At 36.8% G+C, this 20,232-nt stretch overlaps 1 protein-coding gene across 1 annotated transcript in view; it reads right to left on the reverse strand.

Moving 5' to 3' along the window:
* The window catches only part of ltk (leukocyte receptor tyrosine kinase), a 53,251-nt gene that overhangs the window by 6,152 nt on the left and 26,867 nt on the right, over window positions 1-20,232 (reverse strand). The window contains exons 10-28 of the mRNA XM_084393518.1: window positions 20,101-20,195; window positions 18,500-18,580; window positions 17,943-18,117; window positions 16,528-16,678; window positions 16,310-16,441; window positions 15,886-16,042; window positions 13,247-13,429; window positions 12,073-12,171; window positions 9,326-9,478; window positions 9,112-9,225; window positions 5,901-6,087; window positions 3,488-3,578; window positions 3,330-3,394; window positions 2,594-2,723; window positions 2,300-2,397; window positions 2,036-2,128; window positions 1,820-1,921; window positions 997-1,131; window positions 617-707 (exon numbers count right to left, since the gene is read on the reverse strand). Coding sequence (XP_084249644.1) covers window positions 617-707; window positions 997-1,131; window positions 1,820-1,921; window positions 2,036-2,128; window positions 2,300-2,397; window positions 2,594-2,723; window positions 3,330-3,394; window positions 3,488-3,578; window positions 5,901-6,087; window positions 9,112-9,225; window positions 9,326-9,478; window positions 12,073-12,171; window positions 13,247-13,429; window positions 15,886-16,042; window positions 16,310-16,441; window positions 16,528-16,678; window positions 17,943-18,117; window positions 18,500-18,580; window positions 20,101-20,195 — 2,332 coding nt within the window. The remainder of the gene's footprint in view (window positions 1-616; window positions 708-996; window positions 1,132-1,819; window positions 1,922-2,035; window positions 2,129-2,299; window positions 2,398-2,593; window positions 2,724-3,329; window positions 3,395-3,487; window positions 3,579-5,900; window positions 6,088-9,111; window positions 9,226-9,325; window positions 9,479-12,072; window positions 12,172-13,246; window positions 13,430-15,885; window positions 16,043-16,309; window positions 16,442-16,527; window positions 16,679-17,942; window positions 18,118-18,499; window positions 18,581-20,100; window positions 20,196-20,232) is intronic.

Raw genomic sequence — 20,232 nt, forward strand, 5'->3', positions numbered from 1 at the left:
AAGTGTTGTTAGTTAACTAAAAAATAATAATTTTCATTTATTGAAACAGAGCTGAAATAAAATAAAATCTAAATATTTGATGAAAATGTAAACTTAAAAAACTTAAATGAAAATTTGAAATGTTGATAACTAACTTAAGTTTAAGTTAAAGTACTAAAATTACAAAAACAAAATAAATTAAAGCTAAATAGAAATATAAAAAAATGAATAAAAACTACTAAAATATTACAAAATTACTAAAACTAAAATAAAACTAAATAAATAAAAGCTAATATAAATTAATTACAAAATGTTAATAAATACTATAATAGTATATAAATAATACTAAAATAACACTCACTGGTTATAAGGCAATTTATATTTAAAATGTATAATGATATAATTATAAAGGCAATTTTCTCTGTAAAGCTGCTTAGAAATGATATTTCCTGTAAAAAGATTCAACACATTTTTTTTTAAAACAATTTAAAAGGATATTTAATTTCGAAACGAGCTTGTAATAACATGCTTAATATTTTTTCAAACAGTGTAAATGATTCCTTATACACAATATATAGGCTAGCTTTCTTTATATTTTACAGAAATCCAGATCTGTTCAATTCCAACTCTGTTTTACCTGTGTACAGTAGTTGATCCTCTCTAAAATAGTAGTAAAGTTTGGCCGATGTTCTGGGCAGTGTTGCCAACACTGTGTCATGATCCGGTAACTAAAAGAGAACAAAATCCAAAACACCATTGATTATAATTATTAAAACAGATTAGGCACATTTCACTAACGCTATACAGCTTCCAACAGTACATTTTTCATTTACGCTTATTTAAAATGTACACTACCTAACTTCTTTTTGTTAAAAATTGACAAAATTTATATAATAAGACTACATCATAAATCCATCTTCCAAACCGCTACAGTGTCAAAAGTCACAAAGTGTACCTTTCAGGTTAGGGCAGAGATCCATTTTCAATTTGAGTAACAAATCTGCTATTGTTACTTACACAGGTCCTGGGCAGCTCTTAGGAGGATCCATACGACCTCCACCTGTTACAAATTCCAGTACTTCCTGATTGGTCTTGCAGGGATAAGGCATGTATCCAAGAGAGAAAATCTCCCATAGTAGTACCCCGAAAGACCTACAGATGGAGACAAATTGTATGTAATTATTAATGACTATAATTTCTGGCATCTGGTCTCTGCAGATGATATAAAAAAGTCGCTGTTTGTATTTAAATAGTCAAGAGTCTATTGGATCATTGCAGTGATTATAATGTTTGTAGCATGTTATATGTTTGGCAACAGTTCTTCTAAACTCTAATTGATGGAGCGTGTAGCTTTTCATTTCTTAAACAACCATGTAGAAGACACATCATTGCTTAAATTGTGAAAGAATGGTTGGGAGGGAGCATGAAGAATAATTTTCACACATGAATTGGCACCTCTGAGTCCAGACCTTAAATTCATTGAAAGGATGTGCTGTAGGAGACTTTACAGGGTGCTTGACTCTTGCATTGCCAATACAAGATCTTGACCAAAAATAGATGCACCTCTTGATTGAATTCTATTTTTGGTCAAGGTCTTGTCTTGACAATGCAAGAGTAAAGCACTCTGTAAAGCACACACACACAAACTATTATAGTTAATAAATTAGAGTGATTAAGAGGGAGTAATAATTTAATCAATATTATACATACACAGTGTGTATTTCTATGTTTTACCTGAATCTTGGACATAACAGTCCAAAGCACTAATCAATTAAGTAAAACTAAAAAAAAATTAAACCATTGCTGACAAAAGAAGTTTTTTTCAGTAAACTAGTATTACCATGTATCAGTCTTGCATGTAAAAATTCCTTCTAGGAAGGCTTCAGGTGGCATCCACTTCACTGGCAACATGGCACGGCCACCCTTCCTATAGTAACTCGCCCTGCAATGCAAAAATACTCAATCAATGCCTGTGTTCATTATTATACTTAACAGGTACTAAACCACACACACAATTTTTTTTTAAATAAATAAATTAATGAGAAAGTGAAAGCACCTGTAAATATCTCGAGCCATCCCAAAATCTCCTATTTTAGCCACTCTCTCTGGACCAGGACAGGTCAAAAGACAGTTTCGTGCTGCAATGTCCCTGAAACACACAACAGACATACATGCTTGACTTATTATATGCCTGCGAGACATCAAGGTCAAGGGCTGCAGCGAGTTAATGACGTCTACAATCCACTGAAGAGCGATTTCCACTTGACAGTGAAGGCTGCTTGAGGGCAAAGTTTACTCAGGTTTGGCAGTGAGAAATCACCTGTGAATGAAGTGGTTCTCTTCTAGGTAGCGACAGCCAAGTGCAATGTCTCTGGCCATCTGAAGAAGATCCAGCATACTTAGAGAAGATGGCTGGTTCTGTAGGAAGACAAGACGCTAATCTTTCTGAACTAACCATATACACATATACACTTACATTTCTTAATAATAAATGGCACATGGTTTAATATGGTTCCATTTCTAATGCAAAGTATGTTCCACACATGTGGCAAACCCACATCATAAAAGCGAAATGTGTGCTAACTGATAAATGTCTATACACACAAACACTCACAGTTCTGGGTCGGTTTAGTCTCAAGAAGCTCTTCATGTCTCCTCCTGTCATGAGCTCCAGCAGTATGAAGCGAGGCAGGATCTGCAGACTGACTCCGATACAGCGCACAATGTTCTGATGGCTGAACTTACTGCAGACACAAAGGATGAAGAAATAAACTCAAATGGACTATTGAATGAAAGAACGGGTCAGCTTGTCAAGATAGTGCCAGAGTTACATAATAAGGTCATTTTAAATTATGTGAAATTACATGTCTGTAATTTATATTGGTTCATATTGGTTTAGAAATAATATTTAAGCACCTTGAAGACTATTAATATTATTATTATAAAGCACCTTGAAATAAAGGGTAACATATGTGTGAGTCAAAGCCAAATGAAAATCAAAATATCCTCTGGAAGATCTAGCCCATGCAATGGAAGTATGAAGGATATGATAATTAACTACAGCACAGTTTGCTCAGAAAACTATGAATCACAAAAAAAACATCTGTTGCCTGACTAAAGACGATGCCATACGCTCAAAAACAAACAACAAATGTGAACCTGATAATCGTAACAAAAAAGAAAAAAGAAAAAGAAAAAGAGAACAGATTTCATAACCTAAAGCGAGTTTGACTGAGAGCAGATTGAAATGACAATGCCATTTTCTGTCTGTCACACACATGTGCGGTCATTGCAATGCTGTGTGTGTGTGTGTGTGTGTGTGTGTGCGTGCGTGTTACAGCCAAGCATACCTCATAATCAAAGCTTCCATTAGGAAATCCATCTCATCCTGCTCAGAACAGATTTCTGGAAGAGTCTATAAGAGGGATGGAGAGAGAGAAAACACAGAATCAATTAAGAGAAACCAGAAACTGCTTTCAAAGGCAAAGGTAGATCTGGGAAAACTCACCTTTATAGCAACCTGCATGGCTGTGTTTTCTCCATTCATACCCAAAACCTGTCCTTCATACACTTCCCCAAAGGCACCGTGTCCCAACGCCCTATAGTCAAAGACCCCAGACAGATACGTATTACTCACATGCGTAAATAAATATGGAATTAATTTCCAGTACTTTCTCATGTCATCACATAATATTAAAGGAATATTCCAGGTTGAATATGATTGTTCCATACTGCAGACCTCCAGTGTAAATGCAGAACTGTCAGCACAATTTGTTTGTTTTATGTATGTCAGTCAACATTTATTTTTTGCTATTATACATGCCAGATATGCTGTCAACAGAACTCAACTTGCATTTAACCCAGAATATTATTTTAACTAATAACTGGACCATTGCAACCTGTGGCAAGCTGCATAAACAGCCACTATGTTAAAACTAAACTAAGATGTTTCTTACTAACTGACCAACTAATCTACGCTTTTATGTAACTGACTTAGACTAGTCTTACAAGTTAGTCATCTATTTTTTTTCTTTAAGAGTGTTCATAACTTTATGCCACCGACCGGGTTACATTTAAAAAATTTCACAAATTCTGAATGGAATTTGTGTAATTTTGTAGCATGGATGCAAATGTCATAAAACATGTTAAACAGAGTTGAGAGCATTACAAGGCCGCAGGTGGATGTATAGGACTTTCAATTCAAATTCTGCAGAAATCACAGAATTTATACGTAATTCTGCACATGCAGATTGTGTGTGACTTATGGCTTGCATCGGAATTGAAGCAGCAATTTTCCGGATACCAACCTTGAGCTTTAATCACCTTAACCTTGATAACATTAGTTAAAGGAGAACTCCGGTCAATTTTAACATTGAGCTCATTTTTTTGTACATTTGGAGTGCTGTCAGTACAGAGAACAACGACAAAAATCGGTGTTGCCTACACTTGTTATCCTCTTTTTAAAATTTGCACCCTGTTGACTTCAATGGGGCAAGTTTTAAACCTGCTTTTAGCCTCTTAACATCCTTGATGTGTCATTACAAGTGCACAGGTCATGTGAGTGATTCCTTCGGAGTGAACGCGGGTGAATCTGACTGCAGTAGATGTGAAAGATATGAATAAAAATGATGTTTATTCAGCCAGCGCACATACCTGTATTTACATCCTGTTTTCGGTCGAAGTCCACAGTAATCGATTGTCGAGTTCACGCGCGTGATCATAGGTACTAAACCTATGCGCGTGAACTCGACAATCGATTACTGTGGACTTCGACCGAAAACAGGATGTAAATACAGGTATGTGCGCTGGCTGATTAAACATCATTTTTTATATATTTCTTTCACATCTACTGCAGTCAGATTCACTCGCGTTCACTCCGAAGGAATCACTCACATGACCTGTGCACTTGTAATGACACATCAAGGATGTTAAGAGGCTAAAAGCAGGTTTAAAACTTGCCCCATTGAAGTCAACAGGGTGCAAATTTTAAAAAGAGGATAACAAGTGTAGGCAACACCGATTTTTGTCGTTGTTCTCTGTACTGACAGCACTCCAAATGTACAAAAAAATGAGCTCAATGTTAAAATTGACCGGAGTTCTCCTTTAATGCATTAAGTATCATAAACTAAAAATAATACTTTTACGGCATTGTCACTTTTACAGCATTTATTAATAGTTTAATGCTAACTTCCACATGTACCATTATATATTTTACTTGATTTATATAAATTAAAGGTGCATTGCGCAAGTCTCTGAGTTTTTGCAGAACTATGCCCCCTTCTGGCGACACGCGAAACTGCAACCAGAGTTGTGCACGCGGTTACATGGAGTTTGCGTTGGGGTTTGGGATGAACTAGAAGCCGGTCTCTTTGAATCCATCTTCTACTTTTGCAAAAGTCGCTTGAGTTGTCTTCGCTGATGCGGATAATGGCGGTCGAATACACAAACCTGCCAGACATAGCCAGGTGAGCGTGAACGCGCATGACGTCACGCCCAGTCGATTCCGACCCGAATCCCTCTTATTTATTTTACTGTACAGGATTATAGAGGCAATCGCAGTGATCATAGAAGGGCTCATTCAGCCCATCAGGCAATTGTTTAAGCATGTATGGGTTAGAAAAACGGGTATTTTTAACATGAAATGTTGCGCAATGCACCTTTAATATAAACATATATGAATCATATATATATATATATATATATATATATATTATAACATGAACCTAGAATAATAAATGCTGAAAAATATGCATTTTAAAATATATTAAAATAAAAAAACAGTTCTTTAAATTTGTAATAATGTTCCACAATTCCAATTCCAATGCCTTGGTGAGCATAAGAGACTTCTTGCAATAACATTTAAAAACTCTTACAGACCCCACACATTTGAATGGTTCTGTACATCTACACAGTATAGATACCTGAGAAGGGTGATGTTCTTACGTGGCACCTCCTTAAGCTCACTCAGTGAGGCCGCCTTGCCAGCAAAGCAGTAGTTAGGGTTGTAGTCAGTCATTATGGTGGACGAGCGAATTTTGCTAAGCTTGTACTCTGGGCTCTGCAGACGAATTCTGACCGCATGCAGGTGGTTCTTCTTACGATAATATACTGCAAAGAGAAAAACACAACAGGAATCAGCAAAAAGGGAACATGCTTTTAAGGGGTTTTCTTTAGGAGTAAATCCACCTGCTTAATTTGCATAATTATTGGTCTCAGAGTACGATGCGGATAAGATGATCGTGCATCCTAAAAGTGTCTTTCAATTGGCTTTCAGCATGATGGTAATTTTCTCAGAGAAACAGCCATGTGCACTATCAAGATGACAAAATTGTGCATTTTAAAGCCCCTCAGGTGAGGGCTGAAGCTCTGGGCCTGTCTGTCAGCAAGCGATCGGGCAGGGTGGACTCACCCTCAGTGGAGGCTGCCCATGTCCCCGATGCAGGTTGGTAGTCTGCTGGGGAGGGCGCTGCGTGGAGGTGAGAGGTCCCCTTTTGCCGTCGGGCTGCTGGCGCAGTGGCGCGAAGCGAAGCCGGCAGGAAGTTGACCAGGTATTAGGGGTGCGAGAGGGGAAGCCCGAGCAAAGACTACCAACCTGCATGGGGGAGATCTCAGGGGAAGACACACAATTAGCATCCAGTGGAGCTCTGCTAACTAAGGACCCAGAGACCGTGCTCTGCTGTTAATATTTGACTTCTGAGGTGGTTTTGTGTGCATGCCGAAAATGAATGTCCAGAATATACTAAATAACCTTTTTATCGAAAAACATGCATCAAATGTAACTTTAGAGGTCTGTTTCACTTCTCTTTGATGATTTGTGTAATGATAAGTCTTTATTTATCTTACAAATACATATAAAACGTGTCATGGCACAGCATTGTACAGTTAGTGCACAAGTCAGACAGACAATATATGTTTTTTTTTAAATCAAACATAAGGAGGATACTTGATATTAAGCATATTATTAAAAAAATAAAGCATTTATAATGATGAGTCCATTGCATATACATAAAGTTAGAGCATTGTGACAGACTGTTGGTTTAAGGCATAAATCAATCAAGGGTTTGGGAAATTGAGTTCACTGGGATTCTAGATGAAAATTACAGTTTAATAGTGATTTCTAGGAATGCATTTAAATTTTTTTATTGACATTAAGGTGATGGTAAAAGCAGGTACTTTCTTCCTATTCAAACAAATACTGTTTCTATGCCAAGTTTCTGCACATTATAATGTTTCAATGCCGGGTTTTCATTTAAGCATATACAATTTTAAATTGCAATGTTAGAAAAATAAATAAAAAATACTTATATATAATATCAGCTATCATTTATGTTCTCATATCTGTTTTCATATCTATTTAAAGCCAATAAAATATTCTGAGTGATTGGGTGTAATAAATTAATTATCAATATAATCATCAAGATCTATTGGTGAATCCCAACTTCCCAAGTCATTGCTTTTTACTTTTGATATAAATGCTTCTAGAAGGACTTTGACCATTTTTTGTTTCCCTTTACGAGAGGTAAATTCAAAAGGTCAGTATGTTGGACTGCCACCAGCGCAATGGAAGTATTAAAATTGTAACCAATATTTCCATTAAAGAAAAAAATCATGATATCCTCATTAATTCCAGAAGATGCTCACATTTATAGGGACAGTGCATTATGACACCCTCAATATTCCCTCACTGTCCTGTACTGGAAAATAAACCTTTTTTTTAAGCATAAAATGTAGTTGAAAGTACAAAACACACAAGTTAAATAGCAGCAATTGTAATTAAGATACTGGTCAGCACGTATTTACAAAAAAGCCCATCTGTGAGACTACAGTTAGTTTTGACAATAATTTGGCTTAATTGTTTATTTACATTTAATATCAGAGTCCATGTTTTAAGGTTAATAGCAGTCCCTGTCTTAGTTCCCTACTCATTCCTTTAAGGGGTATTGTGCAACACTACATAAAGTAGTTAGTTAGATCAAAAACAAGCAAGCAATTTGTAAAAAAAATAAAATAAAAAATAAAATGACAACTCTGTTCAAAAGCCAAGATAACATAACCTGTGTGAAATGAACTAACCAGCAAAAGCATCGGACAGAATGATGAGAAATAAGTAAATATATGTGAATATTGCCACAGGTCTAACTGGCAGTTTGATTTTTTTAGCATGGCTTAAAGCTTCTGCAATACACATTAATGTATGCGATAGTTTTTTAAAAAGGGTGTGAAGATTCACGTCATTCATATTCTCCTGTGTACACTAGGCTTCAAAAGTTTGGAGTCAGTAAGATTTTGTAATATTTTTGAAAGGAGACTCTTATGCTCACAAAGGCTACATTATTGAACACAGTAAAAAAATATATATATTTTGTGTTTTATTTGTAATTTATTCCTGTGATGGTAAAGCTGAGTTTTGAGCATCATTACTCTAGTCATCAGTGTCACATGATCCTTCAGAATTCATTCTAATATACTGATTTGCTGAAAACAGTTGTACCATTTAATATTTTTGTGAAAACTGTGATACATTTTTTTCAGGTTTCTTTAATGAATAGAAAGTTGAATTACATTACAAATGTCTTTACTGATGCTTTTGATCAATTTAATGCGTCCTTGCTGAATATAAGTATTAATTCTGAAATAACTGTATTGATGCCAAACTTATGAACAGTAGTGTGTCATTTGTCACTATATTACTTGCGCCCTTTCCCACAGTATTAAAAGTGGTGTATGAAATTTGGCCACATAATTGTCCGTAATGTTTTTTTTTTTAATCATGTCACAGTTTTGTTCATGTCACATTTTTAAGCTGTTAAAACCCTTTTCTTTTAGGATTTTTAATGATGAAACACTAATGCCCAGTGGCTCCAACAATTTAAATTATTTTTTGTACTTGCAAAATAATTATAGGGTATGAAGAAAACTTTGTTTATAATTTCCGCTGCCTTTCCTGCTGTTATTATTGCTTCTGCAAAATCAAAAAGCACTGATGTTGCACTCGCCTGAATGTTCTCTTCTGGGAAATGCAATTTTATTCTAAATCTGTCCTGCAATGTCACTAGGACTTAGACAAAGCATGTCAAAGACGATGGAATGTTGACGGCACAGAGTTGACGCAGAACTGGAAGAATCTCTTACTGAGCATGAGGCTGGCACATGTGAGAACGACACCCGTAACTACTGTGGACGCGATCACCGCCAGGATAAATATCAGGGATGGGGGTCCGCCTGCCAGGGAGCCCAATGGAACAACTGGAGGATGACATCATGAGGGACGAATTAGAAATATTTCAAAACAAATGCACATATAAACATACTTTTGAGAGCGAATAGACACAGGCTGTTTAGGTACCTATGCAGGTGACGTTGTCTGATGCAAGAACCTCGTCGCTGTCACACAGGCAGAAGATGAGTCTGGTCTCTTCATCACGCTTACAGCTCTGGGTCTGACAGTGGCTACAATTCTGATACACCTCGATCTCAGCTTCCCCATGACTCTCCATAGCTAGAAAACATGAAAACACATCAATACTGCACAGTAGCTGTGCAAAACCTCAGTGCTTCTGTCTAGGGAGTCTTTTTATCTGTATATAACTGCTTTGAGCTAAATAAAAATTCTGTGGTAAAACAAGCAAGATAACTATTAAAGTAATATGTTATCCTGGACCACAAAACCAGTCACATGGGTAATTTTTTTTAAATTGAGATTTACACATAACATGAAAGCTGAATAAATAAGCTTTCCACTGATGTATGGTTTGTTAGGATAGAACAATATTTGGCCGAGATACAACTATATGAAAATCTGGAATCTGAGGGTGCAAAAAAAAAAAAAAAAAAAATGTCAGAAATTTTTTTTTGCCTTTAAAGTTGTCCATTTATGCTCACGATTGTGCTGCATTCACTCACAAAAATAAATGTTCTATATATTTACGGTAGGAAATTTTCTAAATATCTTCATGGAACAAAATCTTTACTTAATATCCTAATGATTTTTGGCATAAAAGAAAAATCGATAATTTTGACCCATGCAATGTATTGTTGGCTATTGCCACAAATATACCCGTCCTACTTGTGACTGGTTTTGTGATCCAGGGTCACAAATTAGTTTAAAGCCCCCATAAAGTAATATATATATGAAGAGTTCCGATGCAAAAGCCTCTAAGTGCCATCTGAAATTTTCTTCTAGAATGATCATTTTTATTAAGCTTGTATATTTAAGTTAAGTAATTTCACTTAAATGACAATTAATAGGTAATTTGCATTGCCATTTAAATGAAATTATTGAACTTATATATACAAGCTTGATAAAAATGATAATTCTAGAAGAAAATTTCAGATGGCACTTAGAGGCTTTTGCATCGGAACTCTTCATATGTATATATATATATATGGTTTAGTGTATTTGCTATGATACTATGTATATGTTAATGTACTTGTATATTCTATAAGGTTGGCAAAAACATTTGGCAGACATTTAAAATGTAATATAAATTGTAATATAAAATATTATTTGCCATAGTCTAATTAAAATACAGTTCGTAATAAAATATTTGGTAATACTTTATAATAGAATGAAAAAAAAAAAGATCACATTATAAACTAATAATTAGTGAATTAACTAGCAACTAGTTGCCTTTTTGAATTTTTTTAAAAGTGCCCCTATTATGCTTTTTCAGATATTACCTTTAATGCAGTGTGCAATATAGCTGTTTGTGAATGTAAAAGGTCTGCAAAGTTTCAAAGATCAAAGTGCATAAACAGAGTTATTTTCTCCCAAAAGAAAGAATCGATTGTGAACTGCCTGAAACGAGCCATCAGTAATTCCATCTTACTTCCTGCTTGAACCTATGTTTGTAACAAATAAGCATAATGCCAGCCTATGGTCTTCATTAGCTGCCCCCGAACAAAGACATCATCAGCTGAATTTGATTTCACCCTTTACAACATGTTCATGAATCAAAGTCTTTGTTGATCCTGGAACAAACCAATCAGATCTGAGGGACAAGCTTACAGTTTATGTCAAGTTAATGCTTACAACAAAGGTTAGGTGTTTCCACATCAGTGTTATTATTATTATTTCACTCTGATTTTATGGATATGTTGTATAGAAAATTAAAGTGCTTTGTGACCTTGGATGCATGTAAATATGTTGTAGGAGACCTCGCAACCCAAATTAGGAACCTTCAAAAAACGCATAATGGGGGGCGGTTTAATATATTTGTATTTACTAATATTTTAAGCATTTTATACTGTTTTTTAATGACTTAAATGGAAGTTATCATGAAGTATTGACAAAAATCTGTGCTTGGCCTCACAAGCAATAGTCAGTCTAAATTCTAGCCCTTTACTCCAAACACACTCGCAGTAATTAACAGTGGCGCCAACTTTAGTAAGTCACATAAGGTCTTCTATTATCTACCACGAGTTTCATTTTCTCAATTTCACGTTTATTACTGAATCAGTGTGTGTGTGTGGGGGGGGGGGCTGGTTAACCCTACATTATGGGGAAAATGTCCCCACAAAGATGGCAATATCCGAAATCCTTGTGGACATTTTTTGGTCCCCATGAGGAAAACAGCTTATAAATCATACTAAGTGATGTTTTTTGAAAATGTAAAAATGCAGAAGGTTTTCTGTGATGGGTAGGTTTAGGGGTAGGGTTAGTGTAAGGGGATAGAATACACAGTTTGTACAGTATAAAAATCATAATGGAAAGTCCCCATAAAAAATGAAAACACACAACGTGTGTGTGTGTGTGTGTGTGTGTGTGTGTTGCCTGTTTTCTCAATATAGCCAATTTCTATGAGAAAAGCAATCTAGTTTTATTAGAGTTAGTAGAATGTAGTTCTCAAAATCTGCAAGATTCTGTGACTGTTTCTAGACTTTTGTAATAAAACACCACATTTTATTAAAAACTGAGGGTATGTAAACTTTTGAAAAGGGACTTTTTTTAGTACCATTTTTTAAGACGCTATCATTTTTTTATTTAAGATGTTATCTTGCTCTTAAAACTGCTAAATGTCTTACAGATGTAAGGGGTATGTAAACTTAATAGCACAACTGTACACCATTATAGTCTATAGATTAAGGCCTGACCTGCCAGCGGTTGTAGAAATAGCTTTCCCATGGGGTGAACAAAAGAGACACCATCTTGTCCATCTGCTGTGATGACATCAAGAAGGGGAGCATCACCACCTGAGCAAAAGTTACAAAGATAAATATTCAGTCATTACATCAGCTAATCCACTTCCTCAAAAAAAAAACAAAAAAAAACACCTTTTGGATTTGATTGGCTGCAAATGCACGTGGCATTTTACAATTGCTGTACAATATTCTTCTTTTTAAAAGAAACACCTGCCTCACAAACCAAGTAATTTAGTGATAACTCACAACAGATCTTTGTTTTACAGTATATTTCAGAAGACAAAAAAGCCTCAATAATGATTCTGTAACTTTATAGAACATCTGACCTACAGTAGGATCTAAACATTTTGTACATTTTCTAGAAGATACTGCTTTTGCATAGTGTAATATAAGGGTCAGAGTTTAAAATAAGTAAATAAAATACTATAATACAATATCAAGCAATGTGTATCATATAATATATGTATATGTGACCCTGGATCACAAAACCAGTCATAAGTAGCACAGGTATATTTGTGGCAATAGCCAACAATACATTGTATGGGTCAAAATTATCGATTTTTCTTTTATGCCAAAAATCATTAGGATATTAAGTAAAGATCATGTTCCATGAAGATATTTTGTAAATTTCCTATCGTAAATATATAAAACATTTATTTTTGTGAGTGAATGCAGCACAATCACGAACATACATGGACAACTTTAAAGGCATTTTCTCAATGTTTCAATTTTTTTGCACCCTCAGATTCCAGATTTTCAAATAGTTATTATCATAATATTCCTTTTATCATATCATATCAAATATTGTCCTATCATAACAAACCTAATGTCAATGGAAAGCTTATTTATTCAGCTTTCAGATGATGTATACATCTCAATTTCAGAAAATTGACCCATGTGACAGGTTTTGTCATCCAGGGTCACATATAATACAATTTTATCATTTTTAAAATGATACACACTACCATTCACACTTGGGTTCGGTACGATTTTTTTAGGACAATTTTATTTGGCAAGGATGCATTAAACTGGTCAAAAGTGACATAACAGGCTTGAAGCACATCATTTTGTGTTTGTATGGTTGTGATTGTGACATATGTGCAAGTGTTTTTAATCTAACATTTACCTCTGTATCCTCCACCACCCCCTCCAGCGGTGCAAGCGCCCCCTCCTCCCCCAAACCCCCCAAATGTAGCCCATTTCAGCACTGACAGAGCCTCAGGACAGGATGAGCCTCCTTGACCACCTTCAACAAGAGCTTTCCCTCCCCAAGGGAGAGAGGATGAGTCACTCCATCCACCTCCTCCACCTGAAAACACACACACACACACACACACACACAATATTGAACTGCTTTTTTATTCAGTGCTAAGCATGTTAGTTAAAAGATGTTCCACAGACAAGTTTGCAAATACTGTTATTCTTTGTCTGCTCTTCTACTTTTTGTGCAAATTTGTCTATGAAGTGAGAGCCAAGAACTGCTTTCACATGACAATTCTGCATTAAAAAAAGCCTCTTCCAGATGTCAATCCCACAAAACATCCGTCATAATTTATAGGATTGTCAAAAGATAATGTGATCCTGGTGGCTAAACTGAAACAGCATCATCATATTGTTGAGAATAAACTGGTTGGTAGCTAATGGAATTAAAGAACCAATAAAACATTCACAAATGTGGGATTAGCTGGAAATTGCTGTAATAATACTTTCCCTTCATCCAAATCTAAACCGCAGAGTAATTGTTAGCATTCAAAGAAAGCAATTTTAATATCAAATCACAGTTAACAAGCAGTGACTGAGAGAAGACACTCACCCTAATGCTGAACATATGGACAAAAATATTGGGACACACCTCTCAATTATTGAATTCATGTGTTTTGATCAGACCTTATTTCCACAGGTGTAAAAAGGCAAAAAGTCACTGCCTAGCCATGCAGTCTGCATTTACAAACATTTGAGAGGGCTCAGTTAATTCAAGCGTGGTACTGTGACAGGATGCCACCTTGGCAATAAGTCAGTTCATGAAATTTCATCCCTGCTACATATTCCACGGTCAACTGTAAGTGGTATTATTGGAAAGTGGAAGCATTTAGGAACAGCAGCAACACAAAGGTGGAAGACCAGGTCTGCTAATTCCATAGTTGAAGAGTTCCATTAACTGGCATTAATATCAGCACAAAAATGACAGGAGCTTCATGGAATGGGTGCAGTGCAGCAGTTGCATGCAAGCCTCACATCACCAAGTACAATGCCAAGCATCAGATGGAGTGATGTAAAGAACACCGTCATTAAACTCTGAAGCAGTGGAAACATGTTCTGTGGAGTGACAATCATGCTTCTCTGTTTGGCAGTCTGATGGGTGATGGGAGTCTGGTTTTGGCTGATGCCAAATTAAATGGGTTTGGTGTGGAAGAACTTGATTGGCCCACACAAAGCCCTTACCTCAACCCTATCTAACACTTTGAAGTGGAACGGCGATTGCGATCCAGGCCTTCTCGTCCAACATTAGGGTCTGACCTCACAAATGCTCTTCTGGATTAATGGGCAAAAATTCCTAAAGAAACACTCCACAATCTTGTGGAAAGTCTTCCCAGAAGAGTGAAAGCTGTTATACAGGGTATGCATTGACGTCACTTTCCCGCCAGAACAACATTTCCCGCCTTTCCCGTCTTTTAAAAACATAAAAAAAATCTAACCGATCTAAAACTTTTGATCAGTAGAGTATATGTGCCTGATTTCGAAGCCGGGAAATACATAAAGCAAATTTGCCTGTGAACGCTTTATATAAATACAATATAGGTAGGTCTAAATCTGGGTGATCACTTATATCAATGTTATATATATCATCATATCATCTAGCCCTGAAACATGTATAGTTTTTGTCAGTGTTTATTTAAAACATCCAATACTGCAGAATATACGATGGTAAATATTTAATTGATGAGTTGTCAATACAATATATAGGGTATGACTTTATCCCGAATTCAGCATATTGACACAAAATGATAACTGCAAATCCACCTTTCGCTGCCTGGAGCCCAGTTGTTTCTGTGAACTGCAGCGATCCATTTGCTTCTCTTTTCTGTAGCTTTCGGCAGTCTGTAAAAATATACCTCAGATTTCTTGTCAAATTTAGTTGTACAGTCAATCGCAAAAGCTCTTTCCCATTTTGGATATGTTTTGTGTGTTTTTCGCTGCATTTACGCTGAAAACCAATGCTGGCGCTCAGTCTTTTTGCCACTCAGTGGGCGTTACCGCAATCACTCCGGCCGACGGTGACGTCACACGCATACCCTCTATACCAACGCTATCTCAAGACCAATTCGTACGAGTGGGTAAAATGTGACTGATTCGTACAAATTCGTACGACCTCTCTCTTTGTCTAAACCCCAGTGACGGTTCGGTTTAGGGGCGGGGTCAGGTGTAGGTCATTCGTACGAATTCATACGAGTCGGGCAACTTGTAAAATATGTACGAGTGAGGTCATATGAATTTGTACGAATTAGCCACCTCGTAAATTTCGTACGAATTGCCGTGAGATACTGTAGCTGGTAGCTGCATAGGGGGACCAACTCCATATTAATGTCTACACTATGCATTTAAAATGCAATGTCATAACAGTCCCTGTTGGTGTAATGGTCGGGTGTCCCAACACATTTGTCCATAACACATGTTTAAATATATAATAGCAGAATGAGGTAATTTCCAAAATATTTTTTTCATTCAAGAAATACTGCAGTGAGCTGTGCTGTAAAGATACTGTACCTGCTGCTCCAGATTTGCCATTGACACCAGAGGCGGAGGTGTCATTCTCATACTGTTCCAGGAAAATCTGGTCCAGGCTGCTTTCAGGGTCCTCCAGGTAGGCCTTTCCTCCCCCTCCTGCTGCAATCAGTAAAGGCACTAGTTCCCCGTTCTCCATCTGCCCCCGGGCATTCCAAAAACAACATCAGAGTTACTTTTCATCCAAGTAAAAAAGAAAGCCAGACAGGCCCTCATTTACATCTGTGTTTCAATTCAGATGACTCCAAATTATTTCAGGATGTCTCAAATATGCTTGTCTAGACAGGCACTATCAGACGACGACTGCTGTCCACATGGCTCCCCTTAAGGGTACTCACAAAGCTGTGATTGATGTTTTTAAAGATGTGTTTGAGACAAGAAAATTGAAAGAAAAGAAAGATCTTACCCGATATATGTATGTGGCTCCCCCACCACCACCACCGCCCCCTGCCCACTTCAAGGCCGAACCATCACTGTCAAAACCATCTTCAATCACAGAAGACTCGCCCAAACAGATTTTATGGGTCAGGGGGTTCCTCTGTACATACGTGAAGACAACACTGAAATGTACAGTGGACAGAGAGCTATACATAAATGCTTTGTAAATAACCAAGTTTCACTCACTCCTGGACAGGCATCTTCTCCTTGGTGACCAATTAGGATATAGAGGATGTCCCCTTTCTCCAGTGGGAAGATAGCTGAGATGATGACACCATGTGAGCGCTTGTTATGGTTCTTTGCTCCTTTGCCTCCTGCGGCTCCATAGGCTGAAATCCTGGAGAATGAGGATGTTTCCTTAGAATTCCCAAAGCACTGAACTAACAGAGGACACACCTGCTATATCGAATTACTAATACCCATAAAGAGAAGCAGAAAGTAATTTAAAACAAAACCTTAAAAAGAGTAAGATTTGAAAACAGATGAACTAATTATACTGTATGTATATGGGAATGAATATAATATATATATAGATGATTTGAATGGCTCTATTTGAAAAGAATGAATCATTCTAGAGTAATTGGGATTTATCCCTCGCAAGGGGATCCTCATTCTTGAGGGTCCTTGGCATCACGACGTTTGAAAATATACTATTAATATGCCAGTAGTATATTAAGCTATTAAGTCATAAGTGGGCCCAAAATCATCACCATTATCCCTGTGAATATAAATACCATCATTTTAATAACATTCAGCTTAAGCTGAGCTAATCCTGAAATGTAAAAGCAAAGACTTTCATTCCCTCACACCACTAAGGTAGATAAAACTTCCTGTCTGGAGGCAAATATAATATTTTGTTATTAAAACCAGTCAGTGCTTAGGGCACCAAAACAAAAGGATACAATATAAAATAATTCAGTTTACGAATGAGGGATAGCCAGAGCTGGATCTCTAAATTTCAGTCTGGCACCCTGAACGCAATAGTATCACAACATAGTGTCGTCCAAGTTCATCTGATAGTTATCTGCTATTTTTTCCTGTCTCCTGCATCTCCTCTCCTGCATGCCCTTCTTTCGCAGACAGTTTTGGAGTTGTTTTTAATGAGCTCCCATGACTAGCCTCTATAATCACTGTAAATCAGTTCAAAGGCTTGACTACACAGGGGCCAGATTAAGTGGAGTATACAGGAAGAGATTTATCTGTGCCTACAGCCAGTGAGTCATGTCTCTCTCTGACTTTACAAAAATAAGTGAATGAGACAGAGGGGAAAAAATAGATGAAGACAGGAAGATAGTAAGGAACTGTTCACACCTGGCATTAACATCTGCTTGAATTAATTTACTTGCATTCGATTGGATTTTGAGGGGAGAATCTCTTTTTCAAGACCACATAGATCATGTTTAAATGAGCGGCAACCAAATTTCACACAAATATTTGAATGTTGTGCATTTTGGATGTTGGTCGCTAGCATAGGATGATCACCGCCAGACTTTGATCAAACAGCTTCTCCAGAAAGACCATGCATGTAGTACCTGTACAGTAACTGTTTTTGAACCCAAGATTGACTCTAAACCACAATGATTTCCAGCTTCTAAACTTACTTGTACATGTTGGTAGCTGGGACCTTCCACATCTGAACCCCTTTGAGAAGGCCCTCCTTCCCCACCACCACGCTGACGTTGGTGTTACGGTAAGCGCTGTCACATTGTGCTTGAGTCGGGCCTAGCGGTCCGCTTGCTCCACAGGAAGTAAACCACCATGTTATAAGGGATGCCTCTGAAAATAAAAGACACTGCTTTCTTTTTTCATGCTTTTGAAAAGAAATTACTTTTAAATCAGCAAGAGGGTATTAAATGGATTAAAAGTGACAGTAAAGATATTTAAAATGTTAGATTTCTAATTCAAATAAATGCAGTTATTTTGAATATTCTATTCAACAAAGAATCCTGAAAAACTAAATCTATAAAATATTAGGCAGCACAACGGTTTTCAACACTGATGATAATAATAAATGTTTCTTGAGCACCAAATCAGCATATTATAATGATTTTTAAAGGATCTTGTGACACTGAAGACTGGAGTAATGATGCTGAATATTTAGCTTTGCCATCATAGGAATAAATTACATTTTAACATTTCTTATAATAGAAAACTGTACCTGATGCTGAGGGTTCTGGGAGAGGGCTGAAGGAGTCTAAATTATGCAGTAGTCCTTGTCCAAGAAGCAGTTCGTTTAGTTCTTTTAAACCAGAGGAGAACGAAGAACAAAGAGAGGAAGAAAAATGAAAGTGTGAGACGTTAGAATCAATTCTTGTGAATTTTTTTATTATTTTATTAATTTAATTTGTGCCATTTTTCTTTTTTGTTGACAAGACCAGCGATGTATTGGTGTCACGAACGGTGGCTGAAGTAAACGCATGAAGAATGAAGTACAACCAACTAACAATCTTTAATAATAATTCCAAAGGTTAACATGCAGGAGAATTACAGTGTAATATCAACAACTATGTAAACTGAAACGAGACTGGACAATGGAACACAGGAAACTGAGGGCTTAAATATACTGAAATGAACTAAAACAGAACAAGTGTTAACTAATTAACTAATTAAACCAAAACAGGCTACAAGTGACAATTGGTTGCTGGTTTCCAAAATAGTCACCATTATTACTAGCTTATCCAGCAAGACTTCCTTGGTCAACCATCTCCACTTGGACAATAATGCTAATTGTTGAACAGCATGGCTATGCTAGTCTATCAGTAAGACAGACACTAAACCAGCACAAGCAGGAATGTCCATGCTGGTCCAGGCTGGTTTGGTCCAGGAATGGACATTCCTGCTCGCCCAAATGATATAATGTGGGGATGAGAGGGGATCCGAAAATATCAGAAGCCAGATTCATATGTTTATTACCTACAAGAGCACCACAGCATGTGTAGCAACAACTAAGCCACAGCGCTTGCATTTTACTATTTATATGATTAGTCTTTCTCCTATATTTCAGAATAACTAAAAATAAATCAATAAAAAGAATATACAGTACAAGTTAAAAAGAGAATTCAAGACCTCCAAAGTCCATGTCCATGGCTTTAATTGGGTTAGATATGGTGGAGAATGAAGGTGATGAGTGAACACAGACCGTGACAGTGGCAACGTGACAAAGAACAGGAAGAGGAGGACTAAATAGAAAGCTAAAGACGATATTTAATGAGCAGATGGCTCAGGAATTTCTCCAAATCACAGATAATGGGAAACAAAGTTAACAAGGTAGTAAATCTTGAACGTCTTAAACGTAAATTAACAGGCCCATCAATTCCTGCGGTCAACCGTGGCACCGCAACAATCCTGATTCTGAGGATTTATAAAGTACTCAGAAAAGCAGAAAGTCTTTTGTTGCCATTTTTACAACATTTGCAGATTGCGGAATACGAAAGCGAATAGGGAGGTCGTCTTATCGATTCTCCCATCCTTCAAAACCAATCAAGCAGAATCTACATCAACCGCGTTATGAGAACCATCTCCCACTGCGAACTGGAGACAGCGGTTAGACATCACGTGTGCACATCGCCTCTTAAATTCTCCATCTGTCTTACTAACTAAATTTTTGAACACGCCTTATATGGTTGGACACAATTATGAGTTCAATACTGTAGTGTGGTCAATAAACTTGTGCGCTATGGATGGACATATGGACCATTACTCTGCAAGAAATGAGTGTCTGTGTGCGCATACTGTACATGTGTGAAGCAGAAAGTTTACCTGTGTCAAAACATGCTGCACTTAATGAAATGTCATCGAGCGCAATGTCAGCCTTGGATCCAGAAGTCCAGAAAGCCTGCACTTTAAGATGGAAGCTGTGCTCAAAACAAATGAAAAATATTTTAGAATAAG

Source organism: Rutilus rutilus, assembly GCF_951802725.1.
Source record: "Rutilus rutilus genome assembly, chromosome: 21".
NCBI classification, from domain to species: Eukaryota; Metazoa; Chordata; class Actinopteri; order Cypriniformes; family Leuciscidae; genus Rutilus; species Rutilus rutilus.